The 20,888-nt window shown below is 40.1% G+C and overlaps 1 protein-coding gene across 9 annotated transcripts in view; it reads right to left on the bottom strand.

The window, feature by feature from the left end:
• The window catches only part of herc1 (HECT and RLD domain containing E3 ubiquitin protein ligase family member 1), a 270,719-nt gene that overhangs the window by 61,087 nt on the left and 188,744 nt on the right, over positions 1–20,888 (bottom strand). For 5 of the 9 annotated variants that reach the window (XM_063070950.1, XM_063070955.1, XM_063070954.1 and 2 more), the window contains 8 exons: positions 20,567–20,787; positions 18,043–18,311; positions 16,181–16,233; positions 15,167–15,367; positions 13,433–13,607; positions 3,579–3,846; positions 2,163–2,376; positions 1,468–1,724 (listed from right to left, as the gene is read on the bottom strand). In XM_063070950.1, coding sequence (XP_062927020.1) covers positions 1,468–1,724; positions 2,163–2,376; positions 3,579–3,846; positions 13,433–13,607; positions 15,167–15,367; positions 16,181–16,233; positions 18,043–18,311; positions 20,567–20,787 — 1,658 coding nt within the window. The remainder of the gene's footprint in view (positions 1–1,467; positions 1,725–2,162; positions 2,377–3,578; positions 3,847–13,432; positions 13,608–15,166; positions 15,368–16,180; positions 16,234–18,042; positions 18,312–20,566; positions 20,788–20,888) is intronic. The other 4 variants (XM_063070957.1, XM_063070959.1, XM_063070953.1 and 1 more) reach the window with 3 other exon arrangements.

Here is a 20,888-nt window from a genome sequence, read left to right as displayed (position 1 = left end):
AGAGGTACAGTCGACGTTTCGGGCCGAGACCCTTCGTCTTCCTTCAGTTAGTCCTGACGAAGGGTCTCGGCCCGAAACGTCGACTGTACCTCTTCCTAGAGATGCTGCCTGGCCTGCTGCGTTCACCAGCAAATTTGACGTGTATTTCCTGTGGCTAAGATCTTTGGGCACATCTTGATGAAAGGTGCTTTAGAAATGCATGTTTTTTCCCTGCTTACTATCCCACCACAATTGCAAGGTTTTGCACTTGCTCTGAAGGCAATATAACCAAACGCCTGCTGACAACAAGTTTTATTTAAAGTTCAAAGTAAGTATATTATCGAAGTACGTATATGTCACCACATACAACCCTCAGATTTATTTTCTTGCAGGCATTCACAAATATGAGAAACACAGTAGAATCAATAAAAGATCACATCCAACAGGACTGACGACAACCAATCAGAAAAAGACAACGAATTGTAAAAATACAAAAGAAAAAATGAATAATAATAATAAATAAGCAATAAACATCAGAGCATGAGATGACGGTTCCTTGAAACTGAGTCTGTAGGTTGTGTTTCAAGAATAGATTTTATTCATAATGGAAAAATATTCACAGGAATTATTTTGTGCCGTTATCAGGAGGGTCATTTCTCCTGATTTTCAAAGGCAAGTAACAACTCAAGTTTGACATTCTTATCCACACCACAGCTGACACGATCGTTTCAGGTGAGATGAGCATTGCTTTTTTAAATGTATGTGCCTCTGTGGAAGAGAGAGCTTGTCAATGAAAGAACTGTGATGAGAATAAAATAAAAGGGTGTTAAGGGTATAAAAATCTCCAGAAAACAAACCAACCGAGCTATTCATTGCATTCATACGAAAATTTTCAAAATGAGACTAGTGAGAAAGTAGAAGTCAATGTCGGCGTAGTATGAAAAAGTGTAGCCTTTGAGATTGACCTGATCTAATGAAAAATTAAAGATCTCGTTAAGGATGAAGAGGAGATTCTGATTAACAAATCAACAAGAAAGTAGAGATTGGAATACTTTAAGATGGAAAGTAATCTCTGTGGCATGAAAAAGTTCTGATGAGGTAAAGCTCACCCCTCAATAGGAATTAAAGCACCACAAACACGTGAGTCTGATTACTAGAGCACGACAGAATCTACGGTGTCGGTCACAAAGCCCCTAAGCCGAGCTCATACACAATCAAATAGAATTTAAACACAAGCAAACAAAAGGCTTGGCAGGTCTGTCAAAAACATTCCTTGTAGAAATAAGTATTGCGATCTATAAATATCTCCAGTAGCAATGTGAACAAATATTTGTTGTTTATAGATCAGCTGCTCAGCCCTCAAACAACTATAGTTACTGATCTTCTAACCAGCTCACCACTGGAATTTCCCAGTTAAACATTTGGACAAGAAAACAAATCAAAATAAAAAACAGTTGATACTTCGAGATACAGAAGAAAATTTCTTACCCTGTTCTGATGTGCTTCCAGCTTGATGAATGGACATTTGCGTAGGTCTCCCGACATGTCAGCAAAAGTCTGCGGTTTGCTTTGGTTGTCACGATCGTGTGCTGCGAGAGTCCGAACGAGCTGCTGAGCAGCCCACTGCCTGTGCTGGGAAGACAGCCTAGAGGACAAGCAGCAAGCTGCTAAGGCATTAGCCAGTTCCAGAGGGCCTACAGCAGAAGGATCATAGGAAGGATGGGCATACAAATGGGCAACAAAACCTGCTTAAACAAAACAGTGAGACAACACGCCAGTAAATGACGATCAAGAAAATATTAAGGATGGTTTTGCACTCATCCAAAGTGTCATTTATCAGTCAAAGTATCTTGATAAAAATATATAAAATATAATAATTTTTAAATTACACTGTTTTTATTTTGGAGTCTTTAGGAATAAGAAGTGCGACACTTCTGGTAAAATAAAATACAACTGAATTGACGTATGACTCACTGGTCATCGTCTCAGCTTGTAGATAAAACTGCATGGCAGATAAATTGATGTCAAATTTATTATGGATGCAAAACGTATTAAATGCAAAAGCATAAATAAGTATTAGCTCAAAATTATTTTACAAAACTTTCAGGCCCTGGCATAATCAGTACAGTCCATGTTGCATTCACATTCACCTTCACAGAAGAACTTGGAGAGACAACACATACCTCTTTTCTCCATCTCAGCCTTGTCGTAGGCTGGTCTCAGTTTTGCACCCTTATCAGCCAGCAATGCCACTAACGCCTGAGTTACAACAAAGTTTGGAGAAGTCACAAGCTTATTTTCCTCAGCAATGCCTCTAAGGAAACTGGGTAGAAACTTTCTTTGAATGGGGTCATCTATGGTTGTGAGATTCATACCCGTTGCTGCAGAGATCAAGTTCTGGAAAGATAAGGTGGCTTTAGACATAAAACAGTGGGCAATGCACTCCTTTATTGTAGATGCTATTTAAAGTGCTAAGATTGGTTAATAGAGACTTTATTGCCAACTATAAAGCCAAAAATATCTGAGGAGAAAAAGTTATTTTCCAGTATATATGAGTTACAAGCAGTTTTATGGGTTGACCTTTACAACTTTTAATCTTGGTTTAAGGTTAAAATAATGCAATGATAGGTCAAAGCTAATTAATCCCATAAGAGATCATTGTTTCTGCCCAATAACTGTAAAAATATGCCTCTCCAAATGTAAAACACTGATTTAAAATTTATAAGCAAACACACCATTGTAAAGCAGTACATCAGAGAGTTGGGCTGAATGATACTGACTGTAGTAGGTGGTACTGGCCAAGTGTATTAGTCTGAGATGAGCAGGGGGTCAAATGCTGATGCATCTGACTGTCCTGTTTGTCATCGGTCTCAGCCTCAGAAGGGCAGTGCTGAAGAGAAGACTACATGTGCATCACACACTCGCTGTGCCGTGTGCCAGGAAAGACTGAGGTAAAAATAACAGCCCCATTCAATTGAACAAAGTCACCAATCTTGTGGAAAAGGTTATGCAAATGAGTTAATTAACCTTATTTTAATGTTTTCAAGTATCTGCCAGCACTTCAACCTGTTTTAACTGCGTGTAATTTTTAACTACTTTGTTAATTACTTAAACCTCTAAATAATTTCTAAAATGATCTTCACCAAATCATTTTAAAAACTGTTAAAATGTCTTTGAACACCAACAAAGTGAGTGTGAATAAGCTCTGGTACGTGTTATTCAGACTCCTCACAGATTGAAGCCTGCTTCCCCTTGGATTAACTGATCACTCCCTCCACATCATGGATCACAGGTTGAATGCAGAACAAGTCAGTATGGCCATTTGTGGCAGTGAGAAGTAGGCTAGACTGCAGATTTACAGAGTGGATGAGTCTACAACGGATTGGTGTGAAGTGAGGTCACTGAATTATGAAAAGAATGTAAAAATCAGAGTAATAGTGAAATACCCTTGCCTCTTTTATTGCAAAATTGCTATCAACATTTCAAAGCCACATTATTAACTGCAAATGGCACTTGCAATTGTAAAGAAAGCAAAGCAAATGCAAATTTTTCCTTCATCAACTTGACCCAGCAATAATAATGCAGTTCGAAGACTTTACCTGAGTGCACAACTGAACAAGCAGCTTTGCGGCACTTGGGCTATTGGAAGCCAAACAGCCAACTGCAGTGCTCAAGTAGGCCAGGCAGGAGATTGGCTTGTTGATTTTGCTGTGAGCTCCGCGGGGACGCTCTGAAATCCCGGTGGTACCGGGACCTGGAGTGAGACCTGCTCTACCTGCAGCCGCCAGACACATCAATCGAACCAGGGTCTTGATATCGGTCAGTCCCAAGGACTCCAGACCTGCTGCCAGACTGCAACTAGAGCCACTGGAAGTAAGGAAAGGGAAAAAAGATGCATCAGTGAGAAGCCAGTTAAATTTCTGGAGAACAACAGCATTCTCCTTTCCCACTAATGGGACCTCGATAAGGTATTGCCATAGAGACTTCCTTAACCAGTGAAAACACTTGTCGAATAGGCCACAGGTTCTGATTATGAACTATCAGTGATGCCCAAAGTACCCGGAGAGTAAGAAAGCCTACCAACCTCTCCCACCTGAGATGATGGGAACTGTAAAAGAAGTGAGAAGTATGTAAACGGGGGAACGGGCTGGCTGTGAGAGGGGTTAGCAGTGAGGTGATGGCTGAACTGAGGAGTGTGTGGTGTGAACACCAAGGACGGAAAGTTAAATGAAGAGGCTACACTGAGGAAGACACGTGGCCCTCTTGACAATAGCCCAGGTACGGACGGTACCTGTAACCAGTGCGGAAACAGGCTTCAACTCTCACCTTAAGAATCTGGTTGGCAAAGGAGGCCTAGACCTGCTCTTGGCTCTTGGACATGTGGCAAAATATTGTGCCAGCTGCATTGACTGATAATACTGCATCTATTCAGAGTCTCCATATACATGGGGATCATAAGTACCACTGCCCTCCATGCACACCAAGTACTCGATTGCTTTGTGCACTTGGATTTCAACAGCAATTCATTCAGGCACCATGTAAAAGTGCATCTCATACACAAATCAATGTTCCCATGATTAAGTAAAAAAAAAACAGGAAGAATAATTGTTACACATACAATTGATAACAAGCAAAACAACCTACATAAAGAAAAAGTTAAATACATGGCCAACTCTGCCTAGTAAGACAAATTACAAAATATATTTAATATTGAAAAATAATACAAATCCTATTGTTATTCTCATTTTATATGTGCATATGTATACGCATATACACACACGCACACACACGCACGTGCGCGCACACACACGTGCACGCACACACACGCACGTGTGGTCTTCTGCTGCTGCAGCCCATCCACTTCAAGGTTCAAAGTGTAGTGCTTTCAGAGATGCTCTTCAGTTGTAATGTGTGGTTACTTGAGTTGCTCTCGTTTTCCTGTCAGCTTGAACAAGACTGGCATTCTCCTCTAAGCTTTCTCATTAACAAGGCATTTTCTCACACAGATCTGATGCTCACTAGATGTTTTTTTCATTTCTCACACCATTCTCTGTAAACTCTAGAGCAGGGGTTCCCACACCCCATGGTTAATGGTAAGTTTCCATGACATAGAAGGGTGGGAACTCCTGCTCTGGAGGTTGTTGTGTATGAAAATCCCAGAAGATCAGCATTTTCCAGATATTCAAACCACCTCATCTGGCACCAACAATCATTCCATGGTCAAAGTCACTTAGATCACATATCTTTCCTATTTGATGTTTGGATTGAACAACAACTGAACCTCTTGACCATCGTCTGCATGCTTTTCGGTACTGAGATGAGTTGCTGCCACATGACTGGTTGACTAGATATTTGTATTGACGAGGTATACAGGTGTACCTAATAAGGTGACCACTGAATGTTTATATATTTGGGACGCTGATTGATTGGGGCAGCAGCTTATTTGGGACAACACAAACAACAAAAAAAGAAAAGTTGTGAATAGCCAGGACTCCTTTTCTTTATCTGGGACACTTAATTGGTATAGGAGACTGTTGCCAAACAGTTTCTAACTAGCATCAGTTGCATGCACTTGTGTGGCCAATAGACACTACACTGTGCTTAGAGCGAACAGTACTTAAATGTCAACTGCATGTGCTTGTTTTTTATTTTGGCTTTAAAAAATTTCAGACCCTTTCCAAGATGCCATGAAAAGAATTGATGTTAAGCAAAAAAATTACTCTAGGTGTCAGCATTGATCTTGTTCATTTACAATCAATCAAAAGAAAACAGCAGCGTTCACTGAATGAATTCTTCTGTCAATAACTATTACAAACCAATACAGTTTTATAGTACTGTAATAGTATTTGCAGTGTTCTAATCTGTTCTATATTTCATTTGAATACGTAATTTGGTACTCAGTTAAATGGTAGTTTGTCTTTTTTTTAAAATACCTTTTTAACTATTTCCACGAAACTTCGCCTAATTGGGGCAGCTGCTTAATTGGGCATTTACTGGTCCTGATGTGTTCCAATTAACCCGAATCATGTGTGTGTGCGTGTGTGTGTGTGTGTATTAATTATACAAATAATATATAAAATACACATTTATTATGTACCTAAAAGCTGAAAGTTTATTGAATAAACAAATTAAATTGTTCTAAGTTTCCTGTTTCTCATTAAAAAAGTGCTAGTATCAGTCTAAAAATGACTGGGATACAAGTTAAATATAAGTGTGTGTTTATTTTGCAGAAGTATGGTTATATCCAGGTTATGCAATTGAATCATATGACGTGGTTTCGTTCTGGTGCCTCTCACTTAGAAGTGAGTAAAACACGGTAATAATCACATCCAGGTTATTTCCTATCCAGCCAGAAATTTCAGCAGAATCTTGCAAGCTTCTGGCTTGAAAGGAAATAACACAAATCATAATTCCACCTGCAGTGATATCAATTCTTACTTAAAGCTCCTTTCAAAGCTTGTGTGGTTGATGGGGGTGTGGTGAGATTGACTACAGGACTTGCTGTTCCAGGAGTGAGCCTACCTAATATTCTCAGATATTATCAAGTCCCTTTCATTCTGTAAATGTTACTGCGCTGCTTCAACGAAGAGTTTCACAAAACGAATCCTTCACTGCATCCTTTTAACTCAATCCCAAGCCCCTAGTAATGAAAAACCAAGACCGAGGGCTCAAAACTGGCAGAAGTACCCGAGAAGTCTTCATTTCCCAATCAGCTCTTCCTATCTCTTGCCATTTACCTCACCACTAGCCCTTACCTGCTTCACAATGCTTCTTGAAACTCAGCAGGACAGGCAGAATCTACGGAAAAGAGTACAGTCGACATTTCAGGCCGACACCCTTCATCAGGACTGGTGAAGGGTCTTGGCCCGAAACATTGACTGTACTCTTTTCCGTGGATGCTCTTGGCCTGCTGAGTTAGAGCATAGAACACTGAAAATCTACAGCACGTTACAGGCCCTTCAGCCCACAATGTTGTGCCAACCATGTAACCTACTCTAGAAACTGCCTAGAATTTCCCTACCACATAGCCCTCTATTTTTCTAAGCTCTATGTACCTATCTAAGAGTCTTCCAAAAGACTCTATTGTATCTGCCTCCACCACCGCTGCCAGCAGTGCATTCCACACACCCACCACTTTGTGTGTGGAAAAACTTACCCCTGACATCCCCTTTGTACCTACTTCCATGCACCTTAAAACTACGCCCCCTCATTTTAGCCTTTTCAGCCCTGGGAAAGCCTCTGGCTATCCACATGATCAATGCCTCTCATCATTCTATACACTTCCAGCATTCTGTGTGTTGCTTGGATTTACAGCATCTACTAATTTTTTCTTATTTCTCAATGCTTCTTCACTCTTGCTTGATTAGAATAGCAACCCTTACAGGTTCTTTTCACTATCAAAACTCTGGATCAACGAACAAGTCGCCAACCCCTCTCCCCACTTTAAGGGATGAGAATCCTATTCCTTCCCAAGCACCCCACCCATCTCAAGGAAGAATGCATTCGTTACTTTTCCCCCATGGTAGAGGTTGGACCAGACAACAGGCTGTCACATTGATTTTTGCAGAAGGGATCAATGACTAAACAAACAAATATCTTTCCATGTTGGAAAATTTAAGATTGTAGTACTTTGCATTTAGAGCACTGTTCAAGTGACAGAGTCACACTGCAGGAAGAGACACTGAGGTCAACGAACACTTTGGGATACCTGCCCTTACTTTGAAGGAGATTGAATTTGGTAGAGAAGGCAGAGCTTTGGTCAGGATAGACAGAAACCTGGGCCTGGGCCTATTGTGCTGCACATGACACATGGCCTATGACATGACTTTTCTTGAAAAGCAACTGGATCCCAGAAATCAGAACGATTTTATTTTTTTTTAAGTCATTCTTTGGATATCTGCTGTTGGCAGGGCCAGCTTTAATTGTGAATTCCAATTACTCTGAGAAGATAGCAGTACAATGTCTTCTTGAATTGCTGCAAACCTTCTAGTGAAGGCCTTCCCAAAAATTCTGCAAAGTAGGGAGTTCCACAATTTAGACCCAGTGAGTTCCGAGGAAAATTTAATATTTTCCAAGTAGGGATCATGCATCACTAGTAGGGGAACATGCAGCTGGCGACTTTTCCCACATACCAACTGCCCTTGTGCAGCGACTGCAGTACATCTACAAAATGCACTGTAGATACTCACACAGGCCTTTCAGAGAGCAGATTCCAAACCTATCACCTTTGACACAAACAAGGATGAGGACAGCAAGTGGAAGAGAATGCCATCACATGAAGATTCCCCTCCAAGCTGCACAATCATCTTGTCTTGGAAATACATCACCTTCAATGTCACAGGGTCTAAACCCTGAAACTGTCTCAGAATGGCTCAGAAAGTTGGCTTGTCACCACCTTCAATACTTGGGGAATAAATGCCAGTCTTCTCAGCAACCACAAACCCACCAAAAATTTGAAAAAAAATTCTATTAAGTGTCTTTCTCTGAGGAGGATAGAAAATGTCCGTCAGCGAGTCTACTTTTATTGGTGGTTGTAATGAAAAATTGCAGTTGGACAACTAACAGAAAGCAGTATCTGAAAATGCTTGTGGGGAGAATAACAAAAAAGGCACTACATTTTGTTTCTCAAATTACTCAACTTGCCTTGACCAAGACCGGAGACACGCATTGTTCAGAGTTAATTTTGGTTAGGGATAGTCATACCAATTTTATTATCTAATTTTGCTATCACTAATAGAAAACACCTCTTATATTTTCAATCAACATCCTTCTAATTAAAAGAGTGCATATACTAAGCATTGCTAATTTACCCTTCGGGAAGAAACTGAGATTTAGCAAAGCAGCAAAGTTAAAATCCTTGAGTAGCTATATTTAGAAAGTACAGTAGCGTAGCTGTTAGCACAATGCTATTACAGCTCAGGGCATCACAGCTCAATCCTAGCATCCTCCGTAAAGATTCTGTACTTCCTCCCCATGGATCGTGTGGGTTTTCTCTGGGTGCTCTGGTTTCTGCCCACAGTCCAAAGATATATCAGTTAGTAGGTTAATTGGCCATTGTAAATTGTCCCGTGATCGGGGGTTGCTGGGCAGTGCAGTTTGAAGGGCCAGAATGAGCAATTCCACGCTATATCTCTAAATAAATAACTATACACTAAAACAGACCTGAAAGAGTGATTGAATGGTAAACATGCAATGCATCAAAGAATAAACCATTGTTGGATGTAATGTATGTTCCTTCATAATTTACATCTTTGGAAAGCATTAGGATCAAGGCAGTTACCATATCTGATACACAAGGACACAAGGTGAGGTTAGCTTTGGCAGGCAGCTGCCCTGAATCTTTTGTATAATAAAAACAATAGTTTTTCTTCCTAACAATGACACTCATTTCTGAAAGTGGCTAAGGAAATACAGAACAAACCCAATTGGCTGAAATTTTATGAAAAATAAACAAACTTCTGGGAGGAGCTCAGTGGGTCAGCAAATTTCTGTGGAGGAAATGTCAATCATCTTCTTCCCCAGAAATGCTGCCCAATTTACTGAATTCGTCCAGTAGCTTTCTTTTTGCTTACAATTACATACAGCGTCTGTAGTCTCTGGTATCTGTCTGGCTGAAATCTTATCTGTTCATCATTGTTTTTCTTTGGTCCTAAACTTCCTGATTTTGGAAGCCCACAAAATTAACACCAGTTTTCTACATTTTTTTTATTGGGGTGAATTAGAATGCACATTAGGCTTCTAAAAAATCCTCATTACTTTTAGAATGTGCATAGTCAGTCGTAGGGAAATTGCTGGAGAAAATTCTTAGGGATAGAATATATGAGCATTTGGAAACCCACAGCATAGTTAGGGAGAGGCAGCAGGGCTTTGTGTGAGGCAGGTTGTGCCTTACCAAGTTGACTGAGTTTTTTGACAAGGTGATGAGAGAGATTGATGAGGGTAGGGCAGTGGATGTCGTCTACACGGATTTTAGTAAGGCATTTGACAATGTCCTTCATAGGAGGCTAATCCAGAAGATTCAGATGCATGGGGTCTGCATGAATTGGCTGTATGGATTCAAAACTGGCTTGCAATAGAAGACGGCGCGTGGTGGTCGAAGGGATCTTTTCAAGCTGGAGGTCTGTAATTAGTGGTGTTCCACAGGGATCTGTGCTGGAACCTCTGCTGTTTTTGATATATATAAATGATCTGATGAAAATGTAGATGGGCGAGTTAGTAAATTTGCGGATGATACCAAGGTTGGTGGAGTTGTGGATAGTGTAGAAGACTGGCAAAGAATACAGCGTCATATAGATCAGTTGTAGATATGGGCAGAGAAATGGCAGGTGGAGTTTAACCCAGATAAATGTGAGGTGTTGCACCTTGAGAGGGCTAATGCAAGGACACAGTGCACTGTTAAGGACAAGACACTTAACAGTGTTGCTGAGTAGAGAGATCTTGAGGTCCTTGAAGGTGGCAATATAGATCAAAAGGGTAGTTAAGAAGGTTATAGAATGCTTGTTTGTATTAGTCAAGACACTGAGCTCAAATGTCAAGAGGTTATATTGCAATTTTATAGAAATCTGGTTCTAATTCTGGAATACTGCATGTAGTTCTGCTTGCCCCACAAGGAAGGATGTTGAGGCTTTGGAGAGTATTTACAGGGTGCTGCCTGGTTTAGAGGACACGTGCTATCATGAGAGGCTGGACAAACTTGGGTTTTCTTCTCTGGAGCGGTGGAGGATGAGGGGAGACAATGGTAGAGGTTTGTAAGATTATGAGAGGCATAGCTAGAGTAGACAGGAGTATATGTTTCCTAGAGATGAAATGTCTAATACCAGGGGACATGCGTTGAAGGTGAGAGGGGGTAGGTTCACAGGGGATGTGAGGGGTAAGTTGTTTTACTCAGAGAGTGGTGGATCATGGAATGTGCTGCTTGATATGGTGGTAGAAGCAAATATATTAGAGGGTTTTAAGAGATGTTTAGATAGGCTCATGAATGTGAGGAAGATGGAGGGATATGGGCATTGTGTAGGTAGGAAAGATCAGTTGTTTGGTTTTAAAAAATTTTACATTTTAGCTAGTTTGGCACAACATGCTAGGCCAAAGGACCTTCACCTCACTACCATCCAGGGACCTAAAGAGCTTTTCCAAGTGAGGTAAAGATTCACCACCTCCAAGCTCACCTACTACATTCCATGCTCCAGAAGTGGACTCCACTACAGCAGGTACACCAAGGGCAGACTAGGTTCACTAGACACCTAATGGAAACTCCGAGCTTCAAGTTCCATGCTATTTCAAGTCCTCTCTCTATACCAACTTGCCTGCCCCTGGTCTTCTCCACCTTCAGGGTGAGGCCAAGTATAAACTGGAAGAACAGCACCTCATATTCTGCATGGGTAGTCTACCACTCAATGGTATGAACAGTGAATTTTCCCATTTCAGGTCACCTTTACCTCCTGCGTTTGCCCTCTTCTGACCCACCTCTGGTCCTCCCATTTTGTTCCTTTCCCCATACACTCCTTCCAGCCCACCCTCCATTTACACTCACCTTCCCCGCTCCTGATTCCATCCCTCAACCACCCACAGACTTCACAAACCAGACCTCCTCCCCCATGTAGTTCCAACTGACATTTCACCTCTCCCTTAAAAGAAAAGTTGTGCTTTGGAGAAGGCAAAAATTGGAAGTGTTCTTGAAGTGACATGTACAAAACACGGTTGTTAGGATCCATTTACTGAGATACTTTACAACAAATGGGAACAATCTCATGTTTGTACTTTTTAAGATCTCTTTTTCACTTCCATTTTAACATCTGAAGCACCTTTGGTTGAGATGTTGCCTAGCAATTAAGATTTCAATTTTAAGAAAAGGAAAATTTTGCAAAGAACTAAACAATTCATCATTGGCAATTTGTTTACGGAAATGATCCATACTAAATACACTTTGAGATACTTCACTGTGTGTTCAATTCCCAGGACAGAGCTTCACCGTTACAACCGCCCATACTTATCTGACGGATGCTATGAGCCAGTTGGTTTAACTTACACATATTTAGTTATTGGAGTTCCATGATGTTTTAGTAGATCTGTTTACCTTAGATAAAGATCTTAAGTCCTCTCACAGTTTAGAAAATTACCTAGGTGAATGATACAAAGGGTACGTCCACACTACGCCGGATAATTTTGAAAACAAAGCTTTTTCTCTTCATTTTGCCCTCCCGTCCACACTGAAACGGTGTTTTCAGCCCCCGAAAACGGAGATTTTCGAAAACACTCTCCAGAGTGAATAAATCTGAAAACGCTTAATATCTGGCGTAGTATGTACGGGGTAACCAGAGAGATTTAAAAACGCTGTCATGACAACACCACAACAACAATGCTTTTTTCTGCTTCTGCTTGGTACTGCGCAAGTTGTTATAACGCGCAGTCGGTGTGAACGGCATGAGAGTTAAATTGTAAAGTGGGCTTTCTTGACTATTTAAAAACTCTGTCATGACGTGCCGGAACAGATGTTCGTTGTTTTAACAACGAAGTGAAGAAGTGAATAAGTATACTCACTTTGCCCTGTTTTCTGTCCTTGCTTGAATGAAGGTGGTTTACCTATTTATGCAAGTACTTCTCTGACAATAGATGTGTAACAGCCTAATGTAACATTGTATGGAAATACAAGATAATGCTGATGCAGACGTTTTATACATTTAACAAGGTTCTTTATTAATGCAACAGAGTTAGTCAGTTTTTCAATGTTCGTCGTCAGCTGGGTCATACTGTCCGTGAACTCCCTGTCAGTTGCCTCCATACGCTCCAGTATTTGTTTTTTTTAAGTTTTAAGTCCTCCTGCGCGACAGCCAAGAGCAATTCCTTTAAAGTGTTTCTACTCTGTAACTGGACAAATGCGCACTAAGTATACCGATTCCTCTTCGCTTGTTTTCTCCGTGTCCTGCGCATGCCCAGTAGGAGGAGATTCGCCCAAATATCCGCCTAATGTGGACGGAGATATTTTGAAAAACGCTTAGTGTGGACGCCTGTTGTTTTTACTCGAAACCGGCGTTTTCAAAATTATCCGGCGTAGTGTGGATGTAGCCAAAGTCTTCTTCTAACTAACACATTTTCTACACATAGTTAGCCCTGATGCTAGGACAGTGAAACAGTCAACCCTATACCATTTCATATTGGAATTAAGGAGTTATTATGCACCATCTGATTCTCATGTACAATGTGTCAGTATAAGAGCACAACAATGTTAAGTCTCATGCAAGATAAATATCATAAGCTGTGAAAATGCAAATTAGTAAAGGATGTTGGATGTTTGTTGACCAAGCTTTCTTTTTGCATTCTAAGCAGGATTTCAGGTAGCAAATATACAAATCATGAGAATTGAGCCAACTACTTGAAGCCCCAGGAGTATTACATCTCATTCTAATGCTTAGAACTACTTTGGTGTGAAGTAGGCATTCAAAGAGAATGTTCTTACCTGACCGAGAGCAGGGAAAGAGCTCGCATCACCATGGTCCTCGCTAGAAGAACCTGTGCTGCTGCAGTCACTCTTCTCAAGGCCATGACCCGGTCGTGTGGGTTGAGCAAGGCAGATGCTTGTTCCCCAAGCGTTACTCGACCTGATGAACATTTATCCACCGACCCAAGGCAACCTTAAACAGAGAACATGCTAATTATGTTACATTGTGGGGAAAAGAAAAGAGAGTAGAAATGGAAAGACATGCAAGGGAAAATAGAAAACACAAAATAACATGAGGTGAAAGGAGAACACATACAGCAAGAGATGCAGAATTATAACAAATATATATTACAGGATGCAAGTCCACAATGTCTTTACTCAATTTAATTGTCAAAGCCCCTTGTACCTCAACGTTCAAGGAATCTTGTCTCAAAATCTAGGCAAGAGTCTAGATTTCACTCATAGTGCACTATACTTTGTGCTAATGCCCAGTCAGATTACCGTGAAACAAAGCTGCAAAATTGGGCAAAGGCATTTTTAAAGAATTGGCAGGTTGAATTTTCCCAGAAATATTAAAATGGAACCTGCACTGTTTCTGAAGGGATTTCATCGCAGATGTTTCTTTATCACCAATCACAGAAGGTCCCAACTTCAAAGCAAGTGTCCCACTACAGGAACACAGCAATGGCAGCAATGGAGGAGAGAAAAGCAATGGTGGAAAGGGAGTATTCTTCACCTTGCAGGATACTGAAATGTTGGTGGCAGACAAAGGCCAGGAATCTCCTGGATAAGCTGTACTTTTGAACCACCTTGAACTTACTGACTAATTTTTACATTAAGAATAGCGTGTAGTTGGTACATGCACACAGATACATCAAGTATTGCTGGAAATATATATGCCTTTGATTTTGAGACCCTGCTATATGCAAATTGGCTGCTGCAATTCAATGCGATGGTAGCTATACTTCATGAAGTGCTTGGCTGTAGAATACTTCAGAACTCCAGTTCCAAGAAACATACTGTGCGAAAGCAAGAGCTTAATGTTTTGGCATTACATTGTGAAGCGTTATTACTCAGAAATGAGTACTCTCCCATGCTGAATCTGTCCCACTGGCCATATAACATGCACGTGTTCTCTTTGTGCTCCACCCAGTATCATACTCCCTTTCAGAACATTCAAACTGCTCTTACTGCCCAAAAAATTGTACAAAATTGGCAGAAAATTGTAAATAATTACAATGCTCAAGCAAAGACAGCGAAATGAGGAAAACAATGTCAAAATGCCGGAAGAAAAACTTGGAATTTAAAAATATGAAATATTTGGATGTGTAATGAGATTTGTCAAAGATAAGTACGTGATGAATACCTATTGTAATGTATGGTAATAATACAACAACATAACATGTCCTTGGAAAGCAAAGTTACCACTATAAAGAGTAAGAGGAAAGTTCAATTTATTTTTGAGGGAATCTTATAAAGCAAGCAAAGGTAATTCAGTGATGTTTCTTTTATAATTTATGTTGCCATTACAAAAATGTTTTGACCTTAATAAATGTCAGTTTTGTAATTTTCAGCACCAAAAGTCCATGGGTGATTGCAAATATCCACTTTCCAATTACTGACAGACATATGTAATACCATTCATTCTCCTTCCAATGGAAACAGCCCTGGCAATGGTCTATTTTCTCATATGAGTAATCTGATCTGAACAACTTTAATTTTTACTTCATCAGGTAAACTTTTTTCACCAACCTATTTGTATGAGAGTTTCTTCCATGCTGTTGGCTGCTGTTACCATGGCAACAGATGCGCCTAATGGATCACTGTCAGGAAATTGGACTGGCTCAGGTACAATTCTACGTTCACTCAGACCAAGAGGTCCAGCTAATAATTCAAACTCTTCCTCTCCAGTCAGCTTCTCATCTTCATCAATGTCCAACATATCCCAATCTTCTGCAGGAGTAATAATAATAGCAGGTAAGGACAAAAAATGGTTAATAGCCTGGAGAAAGGTCGGGCTTAGGGGGTGGGTGCTGACAATACACTTGGGAAGATAAAATGGGCAACAATTTTGATAAGCACCAATGCAGAACATTAGTGGGAAACTTGTCTAAAACATATTCAAAGTGCTGAGAAAATACAAGAACATAACAAATATGGAATAAGCTGCCAGAGGAGGTGACAAAGGCAGGTACAGTTACAACATTTAAAGTACATTGGGACTGGGGAGAGTAGGAAAAGTTTAGGGGATATGGGTCAAAGGCAGGCAAATGGGACTAGCTGAGGAAGCATCTTGGCCAATATGGATGAATCATTGAATCATTTAGCACAGAACCAGGCCATTCGGCCCAACTGGTCCATGCTAGACATGATGCCCATCTGAGGTAGTCCCATTTGGCTGCGTTTGGCCCATATCCCTCTCAGGGCTTGAGAGCTCCAATGGTCTAATTACGTTCCTCTATTGGGAAGTAAATCCTTTGTTACTCTCATGCATCACTTCTGCTAGTTGACTGTAGCAACAGTTGCTCCCACTCATGGCTGGGAAAATCAGGAAGGAAACATTTGCCCTCAAACAAATCTAAAGATTCCTGCTGCATTATACTGTTAATAATACACATGGTTATATCAATTTAAATACATTAATTGGTCATGAACAACAGAAAATGCTACAAGTACTTAGCAGGGCAGACAATAGAGAGAAAGAATTATCATCTTGCTGAAAAGTTCTTTTATAAGGACTTAATTGATTAGTGATTAATAAAGTACCTTCATAAATGCTGTCCTGCTTGCCTATCAGATCAGGTGCTTGGCCCTTGTATCTGTAAAACAAACTCATACTCATCAAACTATATCTGACGTTGAGGGCGGTCAGTTTCTGAGGGTCAAGATGATGCCGGATGTGGTCCACAACCAAACGCTGTTCAATGACATGGCCCAAGATCTAGGACCGTATGGTGAGGGAGGATCTAAAGGTAGTTCTAGATATTACAAAGGTTCTTTTGGGAAGGTTAAAACCTGTTAAGTCATTGCACAATAAGCGGCTGGAATCTGTCACATATGTGTGTAAATGATAACTAATTCTAACTCAACAGTTAGAATACCAATCATTGGGTGGAAAATGTTGAAATTAATCTGCATTTGAAATTTTCATGCACAGTGGCACGTCTGGAAGAATTGCTGCCTCACGGTACCACTTACCCGAGCTCAATCCTGACCTCTGAGGTGGAGTTACAATGTTCCTCCTGTGACTGCATGGCTTTCCTCCCAGTGCACCGGTTTCCTCCCTCCCACACACGGTAATGCAGCAGTTAGTGCAACAGCAACCCAGGTTCAATTCCCCTGCTGGCTGGAAGGAGGTTGTACGTTTCCCCCATGACCTTGTGGGCATCCTCCCGCATTGCATTCCAAAGATATATGGGTTCGCAGGTTAATCAACATGGGTCTAATTCGGTGATGAAGGCTCGGTGAGCCAGAAGGGCCTGCTCACACCCTGTATTGCTAACACCCTGTATTGCTAAACAATTAAATAATCACAAAGATGTGCAGATTCTTAGGTTACTGTCTCTAAATTGTCCCTAGTGAGGAGGGGAGTGGTAGAACATAGAGGGAGTGAGGGAAGTTGAAGGGTATGTGGGGAATATAAAATAGGATTAGTGTAAAGCCGTATGTGGTGGTTGGCAAGGACTTGCTGGGACAAGCGACATGTGTTTGGGCTGAATATCTATGCACCTAAACATTTGGGGAAGAAAAATTAGAGCTGTGTCCTAGACAATGCTGTCTAGCCGATGAGCAGAAGTCTAACCTGCTGCCTGACTGTAACTTGTTGACTTAAAAGGATGATTCAAGCATGATTCGATAATTGTACCTACGAGGAAAGACTGGGAAATTTTATTGAGTTGAATGGACTTGTAGAGGGCTTATACAGAGAAAGAGAGCGGGGGGGTGGGGGGTCAAAAGCCACAAGTGTACATTTTAAGTAATTGGTATAAGGTTTAGGGAGGAAACAAATAAGGGCTTTTCCATCTAGATGGTGGCAAAGGTCTGAAATTCCTTGCCTGCAAGGGTTATAAGGGGTCAGAACACTGTAGGTTTAAAATGCTTGGATTTTAGACTTGAAGATAAAAGACTAAGATGCGTGCACTCTTGCGTGAAGAATGTGTACTTGAAGAACTGTGACTGGATGCTTCAGATAGGTATGGATATCTTATCCAGTCTGGACAATAAGTGGCTCCAGATACAAAGCAATGTGCTTGTTTCCTTTCTATTGTGAAGTGACCTTGCAAGGTTAATTAGGAATGGAAATAAATGTTTGCTGAACCAATGATGCCCACATCCTTGTGAACACATTTTGAAATCCAGACTTTTAAAGAGCTTAGTCCATGGGCACATACATTAAAAGATTAAGTGCTAATATGTTGATAGCATAGATTTTTCAAGTTATTAATGCATAACATTTTTACACGCAACATGTATCCATTTCTACTAGTTAGCAATGATGTATGGAAACTTATGGGAGCCAACATTTAGTTTTAGAATTTGTGGAAATCATTCAGAAAAGCTGTCTCAATTTTATTTTAAAGAAGTGGATTGTGTGGTGACTAATCACATTTTCACTGATCTTAGCTCACCTCTCTGAAACTGGGATCTTTGTCTTGCTCTTCGTAGCCAGGTACTTGTCTCTGCAGCTGCTACACAACAGGTAGTACGGATTTCCGCTCCCACACTCTCCACCAAACCATCCATCAACATAGGACCCGTTGCTGCGATAGCCCTGCCGGTTGGCACTCCGCCCACAACCTGGATGGTTTTTCTTCATATGATGATTAAACTGAGTAACGCTTGCATCGCAGAGTTCACAGATGACCAGTTCATCCCTTTCATCAGCCTCACACACATGCTGCAAATAAACAAATGGATCATTCTGAGGAGAAACCAACAAAACACAATCTGGGTTAAGAGTAATTAAAAACAATTTTTAAAAAGCTAGCATCAAACACAAACTGTTAGTATGATTTCAAACAAAAAGATTATTGTCCCGTGAAGTAATTCTTTGAATGATATATACTCCAGATGTTGGACTGATTTGGAGAAAGCTACAGCTCAATTACGTTTGTAAATACTGCAGTACTGCTGTAAGTGGTTTCCCTATCACCAGTAGACAAAGACCTAGGCTGAAACTAAACAGAACTGGTAAGTTAAATTATAAAAATCACAAGCTCTAGATTACTGAGAAATGACAGGAAAGAGTGATTTGTGGAGAATGTAAATAATTAAGTAATGTATGATTTACATTCTTTGTAACCAGCATGAACATGTTAACAGTAGCAGGCCACTGTGGTGCTGGAATTGTCACTGAAGTCAGATGCCAGGACTGAAGCACTGGACACATGAACAACCAGTCCAAGAAGCCCAGGCTTGCTGTGAGGTTTATCTGAGGTAGACTGGAAAGCACTGTTATTGACTACGAAACAGTGGAATGGGAAGAATAAACTTCACTCTAACCCCCATTCCCCCTTTTTTAAAATCAATTCTGCAGGCTGATAGCATTGCCAATTTAGCTGCCCATCCTTTGGCAAATAACTTTGTATGTTTTTTTTACTGTATTGGAAGCAAATGTTAAGCTTCTGAAAATTATTAATTAAGGCAACTATTCTATAAGCATCTGTTCACATCTGGAAAGATAAACAGCAAGGCAGTAATGAAAGGTCCAAGTATATCTGGTGAAAATTTTTTAGGAAGGACTGGGATAAATCTGAATGGGAGCATCAAAAAATGGGTGATTCAATTTAAGTGTGCCGTTTGTTAACTTCTGAGCCAAAAATAACATCACTTACGAAACAATTTAACAGGTTCAAAAGCATTCAGTTGTAGATGAATTTATTTGTGGAATACCATTGGTGTTGGTTTTTTATGGCCAGTCTTTTAACATATGTTTGTTTTGCGCCTGTTATGTTTCTTTTGGCTCATTATTTCAAATTAGCTGCTACACATCTTACATTATGACAGTGACAGCACTTTAAAAGCGATTTGCGGCCCAATGAGCCCTTGGGGAAGTCTTAAAGTAATGAAAGGCGCTATCTTTCAAATGCCAGTTATTTCCAATGAAGGATCTGGCTTTCTCAGCATTATTAGTATCAAAGATATTTGACCCTATCTTTTTGAAGTCAGACTGGCTATGCTAAAGAACAAGAGATTTTATTTAAAATTTGCTACGAATGAGGACTCTGTTGCTTATCATATAGTGTATTTAACATTACTGCAGAAGAATTAACCCCCTTTTTATAGGTACAGTAAGATTTCTATCTTAGGAAGTTAAAAGGGTTTGGTTTCAAAGAACTGTCTGAATATTTAATCTCCCAGTCTGCTTCATCGTGGACCTTTAACCTTATTTGTCTACCTATATGGAATTCCTCTATAAGTGTAACATTATATTTTGCATTTGGTTATTGTTTTCTTTATGTATTACCTGAAGTACTTGTGTATGAAATTATCTGTTTGGATAGTACACAAACAAACCTTGGTAAATGTGACAATAAACTAATTACCAATATCTAAATTTAATCATGGGTTCTCAATGTAAATTAACAATGATTGATATTTTATTGTAAAATATATCACTGAAGAGAAATATGCAAAAAATAAACTTTTTTTAAATATAAAACAGAAAGTAGCAACTTAGGAAGATGGGATATTAAAGACACCTGTCAAGACTTTCTTGTTATGGTGTAGCTTTGTAAATATATATTTCAATGAAAAATAAAATTATGGAAAAGGACATCTCTAACATTAAGAGCCAGAAGGATAAATTGCTTTGTATCCTGAGAAATTCTATAGCCCAAAATTTCCTTGGAGTTTTTAAACAGTTCCTCTGCCATTGTAACCGTAAATTACAGCAGAAATAATGGGACTTCCACTGCACTTATGGCAAGGTATGACCCCAAACCAGTTCTGGACTTACGATGTAGTAATGTATCTCTCTGTACAAAAGTAAATAAGTCATCCATACCAACGTGTTTTTTAACTGATAGCATCTTAGATTGTTTTCTCCAATTTTGGCAACATGATCAACAAGGGTTAGAGCACAGTAAAAGCAATTGTGGAGTAAAAGCTCAAAGCAAGTAAGCAAAAGCAGCGGAAGCTGCAGCCACACACCCATGTCGGCCAGTCCAATACCTCTGGAATCCACATTCCCAATATATCACTATCACTCGCAAAGTCCTGACCAAACATGGCTTCCATTGCTTCATCATCCAGGTCGATCTCCAACTCTTCATCAAGGCTGAAGTCGTAAAGGGCGCCTGGGTCTTGTGGTACTGGTGCACCCTCTCGCCGACTTTGATTTCGATGTGCCTGCACTGAACGGTACAGACCTGCTGCAATTTTAAAATAAATGCTTTATCAAATTATTAAACACATAAAATAAGACTGCAGTGCTATTTAAAAGTATCTAATTTACATTTTCATCTTTTGCAGT

The sequence above is a fragment of the Mobula hypostoma genome, chromosome 18, assembly GCF_963921235.1.
Source record: "Mobula hypostoma chromosome 18, sMobHyp1.1, whole genome shotgun sequence".
In the NCBI taxonomy this organism is placed as follows: Eukaryota; Metazoa; Chordata; class Chondrichthyes; order Myliobatiformes; family Myliobatidae; genus Mobula; species Mobula hypostoma.
This window is presented reverse-complemented; position numbering and strand designations above follow the sequence as displayed.